General features: G+C 34.4%; 1 protein-coding gene across 1 annotated transcript in view; it reads right to left on the bottom strand.

Moving 5' to 3' along the window:
• Positions 1 to 13,780, bottom strand: part of LOC149803330 (tyrosine-protein phosphatase non-receptor type 13-like) — a 204,536-nt gene that overhangs the window by 178,113 nt on the left and 12,643 nt on the right. The window contains exon 2 of the mRNA XM_089953916.1: positions 5,599 to 5,742. Coding sequence (XP_089810042.1) covers positions 5,599 to 5,728 — 130 coding nt within the window. The 5' untranslated portion in view covers positions 5,729 to 5,742. The remainder of the gene's footprint in view (positions 1 to 5,598; positions 5,743 to 13,780) is intronic.

Raw genomic sequence — 13,780 nt, 5'->3', positions numbered from 1 at the left:
TTGCAGGGGTGGGGGATGTCAGGTAAAAAATGTGGGCACAAAAATATGTGCTTCATTGGAACAGTTACCTTTTAAATCGATGCATATTAAATAAGAAATACAACTGTAGTGAAAACAGAGAAGGCATATGTAATATTTACTTTATTCAGAGAACCACGCATTGGTACATGTACATGTATACTGTTTATGTATACATGTCTAATGTATAGCATGAATAGAGTATCCATCAACACCATCTACTCATCAATGAATCTTATCACGTACACTGAATCCATGATACAAGTAATTCCATCAAAAATATGCACACACACAAATTTAAAATATTCAATAATTTTGTCACAGGTCATATAGGTCTGAATTCGGTGGGGAAAAAAGCACAGTCACGTAACAAATGATGAAGCCCATTTACTTTTTAGTACTTCCCAATTTGGTAAAAGTTACTTTGCGTTTTAAGCCACCATTGGTAGCATTAAAAGGAAAAAAGCATATATATCACAACATACAGTACTTATGCTAGATCTCAACATAAGCAGATTATGATATAACAATGCACTGTTAAGATTGTTTGTCAATATGGACAAAGAATCTGTTTATGTCACAATAGATACATTTCTGTGCATTTTGTATCAAGTTTGTGCCTTCCTTTATGGGACCTCTGAATTTCTCAACTCCAAACCAATGGTTGTATAAACAAGTTTAAATGGCCAACAATGTTGACAATATAATAAAATCACCAGATGGTATAGTTTGCCACCAATAAGGAAAAATAGTCGCAATTTGTGACACTGCCGAAGCCCTATATGATCCCTGAATAAACTTTTTACACATTATTTTTTGTACTTTTAAGAAGAAAAAAATATTTTTTTTTGTGTATGAGAAAAATCCATTTAAAAATTTCAGGAGCCATGCCACAATTGTCTTGTATTATTCATAAGCGATCTCTTCCCAAAAATTATAACAAACCTTTTGGGTTTTTTTAGTACTTTTAAGATATTTTTTTTCATGTACAAGAAAAATACATGTATCTGAAATTTCAGGAGCCACACCATGAACGAGTTATATCCAAATTTTTGCTATAACAGAGCATGCTATAGTGGGGTCACACTGTATTTGAGGCATACTGTCTTACAGATATAGTTGAGTCAGTCTGAATCTTTGAACCAATGGACCTTTGGATTAATATGTTGTGCCAATGGAGTCCCACTGGACCTTTGGATTAATATGTTGGAACAAGAGAGTCCTAATGGACCTTTGGATTAATATCTTTGGACAATGGATATGTTAGTACAACAGTCATAATCTCAATAAATTTTCATTCTAATGATGACCCATGAACTTTCAGAACATTGAGCAGTTACCATGGTTCAAACAGACATTTCAGTCTGATTAAAATCAGATCTCCACTGTCCTGGGTGACAGTGCCAGCTTAGGGGTCATGTTCTGGTGACCTCTGAGTTAGCCAATGGAAATGCATCTTTCAGAAATTTGAAAGTGAATCAAATAATTTGGCACACACTGATACTAATACTGCTCAGTCACCCAAATGTGAAGATAAATGATTTCATCTGATTGCCAGATAAAATTAACAATTATGGTAATAACTCAGAAAACCAGAACATGAGCCCTAAGCAGACGTTGTCAGATCTTAATTCACCCAGGTCAGAGGAGATCTGATTTTAATCAGATTGACAGACATTTCCTAAGGAAATTCAATTACTTTTCAAGGACACACATTCAATTTTCAAGGACACAATAATAACCTGTGGCTACCGTTAGGAAGAATCCTGATTATGAAGTACAGAGCCTACAAAATTTCAGATCAATGTATTTTTACTTGCTGACTCAAAAGTGTTTATTATTTAAGTACAGAAGATCAAAGTGAAGACACTGAAGCTTACCAGTGAAAACAGGACTTTGCAAGTTGATTTTTATTCTCCATTTGTGCAAAATGAAATTAGTTAAAAAGAAGTTCATTGGAGCCCTGTATTAATCTCAACAAAAGCCAATACTTGGATAATATAATGCAACAGATGGGACTCTGCAATGTGCTTTGTTATATCCCATGTATCGTTACATTAGATTTCATTATAAACCAAGATTACTATACTTTCTTACTAAATTTAGAACTAGCCTTTGCAAGCATTCATGAAATATATACAAACAAAGATGCAACTGTTATATACTGAAAAAAATCTCCCCTCTCCTTCTTCTTTTGAAGATTGGAAGAAATAATAGCTCGTCCTCCCTTTCACTGCTCTTTGCAACATAATAAACAAGATAACATGGGTAAAAACCAAAGCATCTGAAACCCAAAGCACTAAGGATCTGAAATGCTGGGCTCTCCAAAAGCCATACAATGAAGCAGGTACTCTTTATCTAAATATAAAGCTCCTTAGTACCAGCAGGCAGACAGAATGTTTACCCAAATCACTTTGTTTATGGCATTTACCCAAATCACTTTGTTCATGGCATTGAGATGAGTGGATACAAATGTATCACCTTCAAAAAAACCATGGGCAATTAAATGTATATGTATCAACTTCAATAAAACCACTGCCAATTAAATATACATGCCCCAACTTCAAAACAACCATGGGCAATTAAATGTATATGTATCAACTTAAAAAAACATTCACCTTCAATAAAACCATGGCTAATTAAATGTACATGTATTAAATTCAATAAAACCGTGGCCAATTAAATATGTTTCACCTTCAATAAAACCATGGTCAATTAAATGAACATGGATCACATTCAATAAAACCATGGCCAATTAAATCTACATGTATCACATTCAATAAAACCATGGCCAATTAAATCTACATGTATCACCTTCAATAAAACCATGGCCAATTAAATATACATGTATCACCTTCAATAAAACCATGGCCAATTAAATATACATGTATCACATTCAATAAAACCATGGCCAATTCAATGTACATGTATCAACTTCAATAAAACCATGGCCAATTAAATATACATGTATCACCTTCAATAAAACAATGGTTAATTAAATGAACATGTATCACATTCAATAAAACCATGGTTAATTAAATGTACATGTATCACCTTCAATAAAACCATGGCCAATTAAATCTACATGTATCACATTCAATAAAACCATGGCCAATTAAATCTACATGTATCACAATCAATAAAACTATGGCCAATTAAATATACATGTATTACCTTCAATAAAACCATGGTTAATTAAATGAACATGTATCACATTCAATAAAACCATGGCGAATTAAATGTACATGTATCTCACCTTCAATAAAACCATGGCCAATTAAATGTACATGTATCCAGTGTTTCCCTTTACCCTCATCTGTGCTTCAGAGACCCCAAAGTTTTAATCTGACCCCCAATTTTAATACTAAAGTTTGTTTTTTACACAGTCTTACCCCCCATTTTGACAATAAGGAGATTTTTGACTCTTTAGTCTTGCACCCCTAGAGGATACACTGTGTATCACCTTCATTAAAACCATGGCCAATTAAATCTACATGTATCATCTTCAATAAAACCATGGCCAATTAAATGAATAAGCATCACCATAAAAAAACCACGGGCAATTCAATGTACCTGTATCACTTCAAAAAAAAACATGGCCAATAAATGTACCTGTATCAGTTTCAATATAAACATGGGCAAGGAAATTTCATAATATCTTTATGTTATTATGGGAAAATTTGTTTCCTATGCCTTTCTATGTTCCATATGTTTTATATGGAATATGTCTCTACTTCCTTACCTTTCTACATTCCGTCTCATTTATATACATCTTTGCTTCCTAAACCTTGCTATATCCCATAAAATTTATATGGAATACATCTTTGCTTCCTAAACATTTCTATATCCCATAAAATTTATATGGAATACATCTTTGCTTCCTAAACCTTGCTATATCCCATAAAATTTATATGGAATACATCTTTGCTTCCTAAAACTTGCTATATCCCATAAAATTTATATGGAATACATCTTTGCTTCCTAAACATTTCTATATCCCATAAAATTTATATGGAATACATCTTTGCTTCCTAAACACATCTATATCCCATAAAATTTATATGGAATACATCTTTGCTTCCTAAACATTTCTTTATCCCATATGATTTATATACATCTTCATGTCCTAAACCTTTATCTATATCCCATCTCATTTATATGGAATATGTCTTTGTTTCCTAAATCTTTCTATATCCTGTTTTAGATACATGTTTGCTTCCTAAACCTTTCTATATCCCATCTGTTTTATATACATCTTTGCTTCCTACACCTTTCTATAGTATATCCCATCTGCTTTATATACATCTTTGCTTCAAAAACCTTTCTATATTCCAACCAATTTATATACAATAAGTCTTTTGCTTCCTAAACCATTCTATATCCCATCTGTTTTATATGTCCTATGTCCTTGTTTCTTATGTTATCAATGCATGGTTTAGCAGAAACTGTCACCATCAGCAAGTGAGAGTACATTTTTGGTTAATGCAGACACTGGGCAGACTTGACTGGCACCACCAGGTCAGATTTTCTGTTAACCTTTAATGTTGTTCTTTGTTCTCCTAACATCCAAATGAAACCAAACATGCAAGGCACTTAACTGTTCCATCTATGTCAGCTTCACAACTCATGAAAATATAATATATCCACTTCACTCACAAAATATTTCCTTATATCTACTAAAAAAAACATTATACATGTATGTATAATCAACCTCCATGTAACAGCACCACCTCAACAGGCCCTTTCAAGTTCTGAGTCTGCATTTCAATGCTGACAACACATTATATATGCTATATCCATGCAAATTTAAGATTCAAACTAGATTACAACCTTTCATGATCAAATTATTACTGAGAATGTTATGTGAAAAATCTAGGTTAACATTTAAATTATCCTTAAAATAAAACTATTAATTAAAAGAAATTAAATGAGCATTATTAATGTAAGCAAGGTAACAATGTACAATATGTTCTAGCATTGAACAAGAGGCCCAAGCAGACATGGAATTGGTCACTTGGCTCAATTCTAACAGCTAGAGCAATTGGCCAAGAAATCTCTGTCAACAAAAAGATTTCTGTTGAAATTTCATCTAATGCTGTTGATTACATATGATATAATCAACAGCATTAGATGAAATTTAAACAGAAATCTTTTTGTTGACAGAGATTTCTTGGCCAATTGCTCTCGAGTATTTATATTTTCAGCCATATTTGATGGAACATCAACAGTCAATACTGACCCTTAGGCTGGATGCTTAGTGTCAAAATTGGACAAATTCTGTTTTATATAAATGCTTCTTCTACTTTTATTCATTGCAACCATATCTGATGGTGGAATGGTATCATTTGTAAAATTTTGAAAGTAGTTCAAACTAATTCACTTTCTATCCTATTCAAGTCTATGCTATCTCCTGTTTTTCACTTCTGCAGCAATACAGCATTTACATGAATAGGTGTGTGTCTGTGTGTGTGTGTGTGTGTGTGTGTGTGTGTGTGTGTGTGTGTGTGTGAGACACAGAACATATTAGTGTGTCTACATACCTATCAGGCCTGAAAATTACAGTGGACCCAAGTAACATACCTGTTGTAAAAAGATCCTGTAGAGCTTCAGCAGCCTGACAGAGAACTCCCCAAATCTCTGTCTCACTTAGAGGCCCACCTCGGACCTCTAGGACATCTGATAATGTCACGACCACACTGAAGGCAGGCATCTTGCTGGTTTACCCTGTAAACACAAATTTGACTCATTATTATCATTAGTAGTACATGTAGTAGTATTAGTAATAAGATTAATAATATTAGTACATTGTTGTTGTAGATTCTTTAATGCATGTAATACCTGGTCCCTATTTTTGCTTTTTCCCGACAAGGTGGACTATGTTGCAGGAAATGTTCTAACGTAGCTGGAACACATTTCATTTTGATAACTTGTCCATCTTTTTAGCAACCTAGGTTGTAGTTGTGTGACATCACTGCTCAGACGGAAGTGGAACTGAGGTTTATACTCAGTTTGCAAAAATCAATGGCTGACAGTTTTTCTCCACATTTTCCTAACTTCTCTACACATTTTTCGATAGGAACCAGGGGAACCTTTTGCATAGCTAATTCTGTGTCAAAACAAATCACATAAGCACCCCTATATGATTCTGAGACCAAGGAAATGGTGTCAGACAATATTTACAATGAAGGTTTACTAGACAATAGTTGTTGTTGTTGTTGAAGGGTTTAATGCCATTTTTCAGCACACAATAGGCTATACATGCCGGCCAGTATTAATGGTGGAGGAAGAACCCTGGAAAACCTTGGAAATAACCACCAACCCATGAGAAGCTACTGGCAAGCTTTCTCACATACCCACACTGGCTGAATCTGAGACTCAAACCAACGCAGACAGAGGTGAGATGGCAGTGATCCGTAACGGAGAGTGCTTTAGACCACTCGGCCACTCAGGGCCCCTGGCGACAATGGAGGATCCAGGAACTTTATCAGACAATGAGGATGAATTCTTGGACTTTGTTCCAGGTGACACCAGGTAGTGACATTTATACAATACTGTGAATTTAAAAAATGTGGACTTAACTTTCATGATTTATTTTGTAAGATGCATGGAATTACATGTAATATATTATGGGATATTGTGAAGCAGACTATTTTAATACTGCTTTGTGACCTATAATTGAATTCATGGAATTATCATATAAATGGATTTAAAATGTCAAGAATTTTAAATTTTAGTGGATTTAATTAGAAAGAATTGTAAGTTAATTTATTTGTGACATATGCACTTAATAATATAAGTATGTTGTTTGCAGTTGTTGTTGTTAATCTTCCTATCTTCCTATCTATCATTCCAGTTGGACTAATTTATTTTTCCACAATAAAACTGACTTGGTGGCGACAAGTCCCCCCTTCAGACAAATCTGACTTGCAAAATAGATCCAGACTTGTACACTTTGACCACTGAGAAAAATATACTTTTGCATGGCATATGTGCGAGTGGCAACCTAACACAATGCAGTTCAGGTCTAAACACATTTAATATAATTTCCCTTTGAACAGGTGCCATTGTAAACTATTAAATCAACAGGTATCCAGTAGAATTTTTCCAAAAATGTACACAACTAAATTTTTCAGACATTTTCAAGACCTGGTAAAGCAATTTACAATTTCAGACCTTTTCAAGACTTCAAGACCCATGTTCCTGGTTATATAATTTAACCATATTTCTTTAAATAAATTTTAAAGCACCAAAAATGTCTGGTTGGCAGACAATGACTGACAGATCAACTTTTACATACTTCATTCAACAGCATTTTCACTAAAGCTACCATAGCAAAAAGTCTGTAGTCATAATGTCTGGCAAGGGGGTAGTATTGATTGGTGTAAAACAGCAATTTGAAGTCTTCATGAGGGTTAGGGGGCCAGCTCTTGGGAGGGGGTATTTGCTACCCACCCATCCCTTCATTTATCAGGCAGATTTATTAAAAATTTGAGACTAGTAATTTACATGTACTACTCCTCAGGAAAAACTGACAAGTTGACTATAAATAAATATTAAGTTGTTCAAGCAGACCATGTTTCTCCCACCACTCCCTTTTTCACAGAACAATGGGACCAATTTTATAAACTAATGGGACCATTTTAAAGAACAATTTCATAGTTTTATTTTCCCCATTCATGTATATTCCATATACAGGTAAACTCATGTACAATTCAAATTCAACTGTAACAACATAGCATAATGCACTGTCAAATGAGTGTTGATGTATTTTTGTCCTACTGATTACTACCAACAAACTACACAGACCCAGATCTGCAGATACATTATACAATGGCAGATCTGAGTTTATGCAGCCCGATCAGATTTAGAATCAAGCACCGATGGTATATTACCTTTTATGAAATGCCTGATAAACTGACCTCTTTGACAAATTGTCTGATTTTCTTTCACTGTTAAAATTAAACTTTCTGGGATGAACTCTTGAGTAAACACCAAAGACTTAACAACACATATCTAAATTGGAAAGAAACAAAAATGTGCTCTTGACTCGAAAAAAGAAATGTCAAAACTTTGCCTTTGCACACAAATACAGCAAGGTGATGTAAAGAACCACCTTTTTGGTATGTACTTTGTGAATGACACATCTGTGAGCAGCAAGAATGAAGTTTGCCAAATAGCTCTGACAAAAAGCTGGCAGAATGTGTATTTACAACAGTCACCCATAAATAAAATTAATGAATTGAAAAAAGTTTGAAACAATCAAGAGGAATTAAGGCATTTTTAAAGGAGCCCAAGCCTGTAGAACTTATGAATACATGTATCTAAACCCTTTGTGGAGCATGACAATGGTTCAGATTCCAGCTTTCGGAGTGGTATAAATAGAATCTGTTATAGGTATTAGTGTGGGATTTCCTTTACCAAACAAATATACATGGTTGAACATTTTTACTACTTTCTAGGACACAATGCTGTGTGTTTGAAACAAAATTACACCCCACTGGTACCATAATGCATTAAATGGACAAGGTATCCATTTAAAATTTTGGAACCTTAAAGGAGAGGATTAAAAAAAATCGACCATTGTACCTTTCAGTGTAAACTTTAAATTTGTGATTAAAACAAAGATGTTCACAGAATGAAATTTTGGAGAATTTAACTTTCTGAAAAACTGACATTTTGAGAAAGAATTGTGCCTAAGTAACAAACAACTCCTTTAAAAAAAATAAACAGGCTAGTGTGTGTGTGCGTTTGACTTGGATTTTTAACGTAGCTTTAACAATCTTTCAGTCATATTGCTACAATGTCTGCAGTGTGGCAGTTTACAGTGATATCATGCTGCAGACATGTAGCTTGATGTCCCACCCAGTCACATTATCCTGACACCAGGCTAACAGTCCTAACACTAACCTCTTAATGCTGAGCGCCAAGCGAGGCAGCTGTTAGTACCTTTTTCATAAGTCTCTGGTATGACTTGTTCGGGCTTTGAACCCGCAGCCTCCCACATCCGAGGTGGACATTCTAACCACTAGGCCATTGGTGTGGTCAAACAGGTTAGTGTGACTGCATTACTTGAAGTTTGAATATATGTCCCCATGTACACAGTAATAATGTTCATTACAGTATGGGAAAATGTAATCACTGAATGAGTAATTAAAAATGTATCAAATTTGACAGGTTAAGGATTACAACCTCCTCTTATTTGTCAAATGACCATTAAATGGGGGTGGGGTAATTTTCCAGCCCACATAGAGCCTCAGGAACTGACCAATAAATGGGGGGAAGGGTAATTTTCCAGCTCTGAGAGCTTCAAAATAATATTCTTGCACTAATTTATAGAAAAAGAGAACCTATTATATCCATTACATCAGTTGAATGAAAAAATGTATCTTGAGGTGACTTTTTACTGCATGTTAAAATTCAATTGAGATTGCGACAGTTTTCAACAACAGAAAGTCTGCAAAGATGACGTAAAGCAGGTTAAAACTCGTACAAGATTTCCCGAACTCTTGTATACTTTAACATTTAGTTGACATTATCATTTTCTTTCACAGAACTGTTATTTCAAATATTAAAACTGTGTACTTAAGCCATTTTCTTTTACATTAGATAAGAAGATATGTAAGCTGAAGCAAAATCATTTCTTGTGCAATCTCTTCAATTCTTAGAGTGCTATAAAAAACTTAAAAGATGACATCATATAAATGATGTCATGAGACAATGATATCATTTTAAGCTGTACAGTAGGAATTGATTTTTACACAAGCAGACACCCTTAAGTTAAACTGATTAAAAAAAAAATGACGTGACATCATTTATGTCATCACACCATAAAAACAAGTAAGAGTTGCAATGTGCCAATCAAAAAGTGCTTATTACATGAGGTTGGATAACAGTTTGATGAAGTACTGTAGATAAGGATTTTAAGCATGATCATTCTACCTGGAAAATATCTATCCATACTGACAGGAGATTAAGAAAAGTAAATCCATACTGATACAGTATGTGAACATATTAGAAATGTTTGGTACTTCTTACATGATTTACTGACTCCGAAATACCGAAAAACCTCTGGGAAATGCCAACAGAATGATGAAAAAAAACAGTAGATGAAAAATGAACACAGAATAAACTAAGAATAAATCATAAATGGTACATGTGAAACACAGCTGCTGCAAAAACAACAGACACTGAACTATCAACAATGAAAAGTGAATGATAAATTATCAACCAAAAATAACAAAACCAGGGTTCCGTTGGAGTGATTTTCTTAATACATGTATACTCTTCTGTTGGAGTGATTTTCTTAATACATGTATACTCTTCTGTTGGAGTGATTTTCTTAATACATGTATACTCTTCTGTTGGAGTGATTTTTTTAATACATGTATACTCTTCTGTTGGAGTGATTTTCTTAATACATGTATACTCTTCCACACAAATCTACAGTATTCATTTCATAAATTTAAGAAGCTCAACAAGCTTTTCTCCTGGATTACAATCATACACGTACAAGCCAATATTCCAAGTTTCATAAAAATCTGATCAGAAGTACAATCTGCACATTGGTAACACACTCAGCCAGTAGGATGTAAGATTGCCTCATCAATATCCATGGATATCACTCATTATCAAACTGATACTAAATCTTGATGATATAAACTTATGCTCCAAGTCTGAATCAAGTTCACTTAAAATATATTCTAGGAGACCTGAAATAAATGACCTATTAAAACAAGACACCCTTGAACAGACTGACATTGTACTTGGGCAAAAAAAAATTCCCAGGAATTCAAGATAAGACCGTTTCTTCATTGTAACTGCTGAGTGCTGAAACAATCTCTGATATTCTCCAGCAAAAACAAGGTTTGCCAATTAGCTGCTGTGGTGGACATATTGGATTTCAGATTGTCAGCATTTTTATTAGGACCCAATAGACATCAATAGAAGTCACGATAAATGCATTTTAGTGACTCTCTCGTACTGATATGACCATTCATTCAGGAAAATCAGTGACAAGATTATTCAAGCCAGCCAATCTGCCCATCCGATTAGCTCAATTTTCATTTAGGATAATCTCATTTTGGGTAGCCAAGGTTGCGATAACCCTACCTACACCTTGGCGGATCAAACAGCAATACTGGTGCTTTGTTCTAGCGACATCTATTGGATTTCATCTGTTGCCTCCCTTAGTATATAATGCAACTAACCAACAGCTTCGGCCAAAAATGGTGGTGGCAAATGACCTAAAAAGGATACTTTGTAAGTTTAACATTGAAAGTATGTTTATGTACAAGACAGAAGCCATTACAGGTGTATATGAGCAAAAGTTCCTTGTGCAAACATAGACCGGCACTGGAAAATTGCTTATTTATCAGTCCATTCAAGTTGTGTGTTCCCCTTGTCTCAATCATGTAGAAAAATGTTCAAATTTGAACAACTTAATTTTGATTGGATGCAGTGGTCTGCTACTGCATCCAATGAAATTCACAGAGCCGAAGCACAGAAATATCAGCTATTTATGCCAAGGTATAGATAGGGTTAGCGGAACCTTGGCTAGCAAAGATGGGATAAACTAGACATAAGAAGTCTTCTGGTGAAAACACTATGTCAGTACAACTTTCCATTCAGATTCAGTATCAATAACAAGATTTTCAAGATGGCCATTACAGTAGTCATACTGAACCTCAGATTGGCACCATTCTGATTTAGGTCCAACTAGACATCATAAGAAGTCATTTCACGTTGATTTGAACATGGAGAGGTAGCTATAACAGGATTTTCACGTTGGCTGATATAAGGAGCTTATTATACATCACATCAGTTTTATTTAGGACCAACTAGAAGAAATCTTTTAGTGAAAACCTCGTTGATACAACCATCCCTTCATGAAGAGTAGCAATAACAAGATTTTGAAGATGGTTCATGAGGAGGCCACTGGAAGCCAGATCAGCACCATTTTCATTCAGGACCAATTAGACATCATAAGAAGTCTTTTAGTGGGCAAAAAAACAGCCTCTTGCTGATATTGTAACCATCCCATTCAGAAGGAATAGTAAAAACAAAATTTTAACACAGTGGCCGTTATGGACATCAGATTGGCCTGACCGCTATTTGAAGTCTTCAATTTTTTGCACTCAAGACAAGTAAGATCAAAAGTCAGTTTGTGCAATTCACCTATCAATAACACATTTACCAGATCATTTTTTAAAATAGCCCCTGCATTTAATCAAAGTTTTCAAGAGTTACTGCCCTTTGTACATATAGCCTGTGTTCAGTACAAAACAAACATTCATAACACGTACACCCCAAAAACAAAATATGTTTCCTATTTCACTGGTTTTAAAATTAGGGCAGGCAGGTGGGGGTTTTTTGCTTTTGTTTTAAACATATATTTATGGATTTTTTAAGCCACTGGGGAAAAAATGTTCCTAGAGTTGTTGGCAACGAGAAGTAGGAAACATTTTTGGGCGCATAATGAGAAAATACAGTAAACACCAAAATTCTGAATAAAAAAATTAATTTATTCAAGACACCTCAAATGCAATTTAAATAAAATTTGATGACTGGGTTCAGAATTTTCAAGTAGGTGGGGATGGGGGAAAACCAAGGTAAACAAAAAAAGAAGAAAATATATAATTTCAAAAACTTATTAACACTAATGAATATTTTCAATTCTTTTGGAGTACATTCAACAAATATTCAAACTGGAAAACTTGGAATTCAACTCTGCATACATGTTCAATCAGCCTGACTTCTTTTCAAAAGATGCTCAATACAGTGTACATGTCCTGATAACATTACAAGTTATATGTAGATATAAAGTTATTAAATTTACCAGGTAAATTCCTTCTTTACGAGTCAAAATAGGCCAGGTCATATTTGCATAAATATCAAAGCCACATATGAACAATTTACAATTGAGAAAACAAGTATTTCCCCAGTATTAAGTTTGAGCCAAATTGCTCTGAACTTTGTTTTTAATGTATTTATGATGTAGATAAGTTGTGTACCTACATGGGCATATCTTTAGTTGTTCTGTTAATCTAGGGCAGAAGACACTTTAGAAGATACCACTCAGCAGTTATTGTCACTTATGTGGGTGCAAGAGGTTATGCATATATACTATAGAACAATGTTCCAGTAATAAATACTTATTTTGGTGGCAGAGCTAGGACAGAAGGGATACTTCTCTCATTATCTAATATATTTACATTTTCATAAGCTTTCTGCTTTCTTGCTTATTTTTCACAATGAAGCAGAAAAACCTAAAAGTTATTTCATGAGGTGGCTTTAAAATGGAGGAAAGGAATTTTCAATTTTTCAAGTCAAAGCACAGATCACTGACAGCTCTTTGTGTTTTTACAAATCAATTAGGGGTAGGGGTTGAATGGGATGGTAAATTTATGTACATTCCCTCTGCTTGTTCGACTTCTGACCTCAATTACTGGTTTTAAAAAAAGCTTATAGTACTGATAATGCCATGACACCACCACTCCATCAATATATAGTGTCCCCATAAACTTTTACTTTACATGTCATCCCACTTTAAAATATAGTGGCTCATCATCGGTAATGCCCAAAGGTTTATATGGCATATTCCAATCTCACACACACACCCCACCCCCTGTGCCGTGACCCAGAGGTATTAATGCAAAATCTATCATAGACAAGGATGCATCTACATGTATATACAAAATCTGGTCTGAAAACTCATGAAAATAACATTGTATTTGAAATTTATGCAGTCTGAATTCAGGACTAT

The sequence above is a fragment of the Sinohyriopsis cumingii genome, chromosome 3, assembly GCF_028554795.1.
Source record: "Sinohyriopsis cumingii isolate HCF-2022 chromosome 3, ASM2855479v2, whole genome shotgun sequence".
Lineage (NCBI taxonomy): Eukaryota > Metazoa > Mollusca > Bivalvia > Unionida > Unionidae > Sinohyriopsis > Sinohyriopsis cumingii.
The sequence above is the reverse complement of the archived record's forward strand: the minus strand, read 5'-3'. Positions and strand labels throughout refer to the sequence as shown.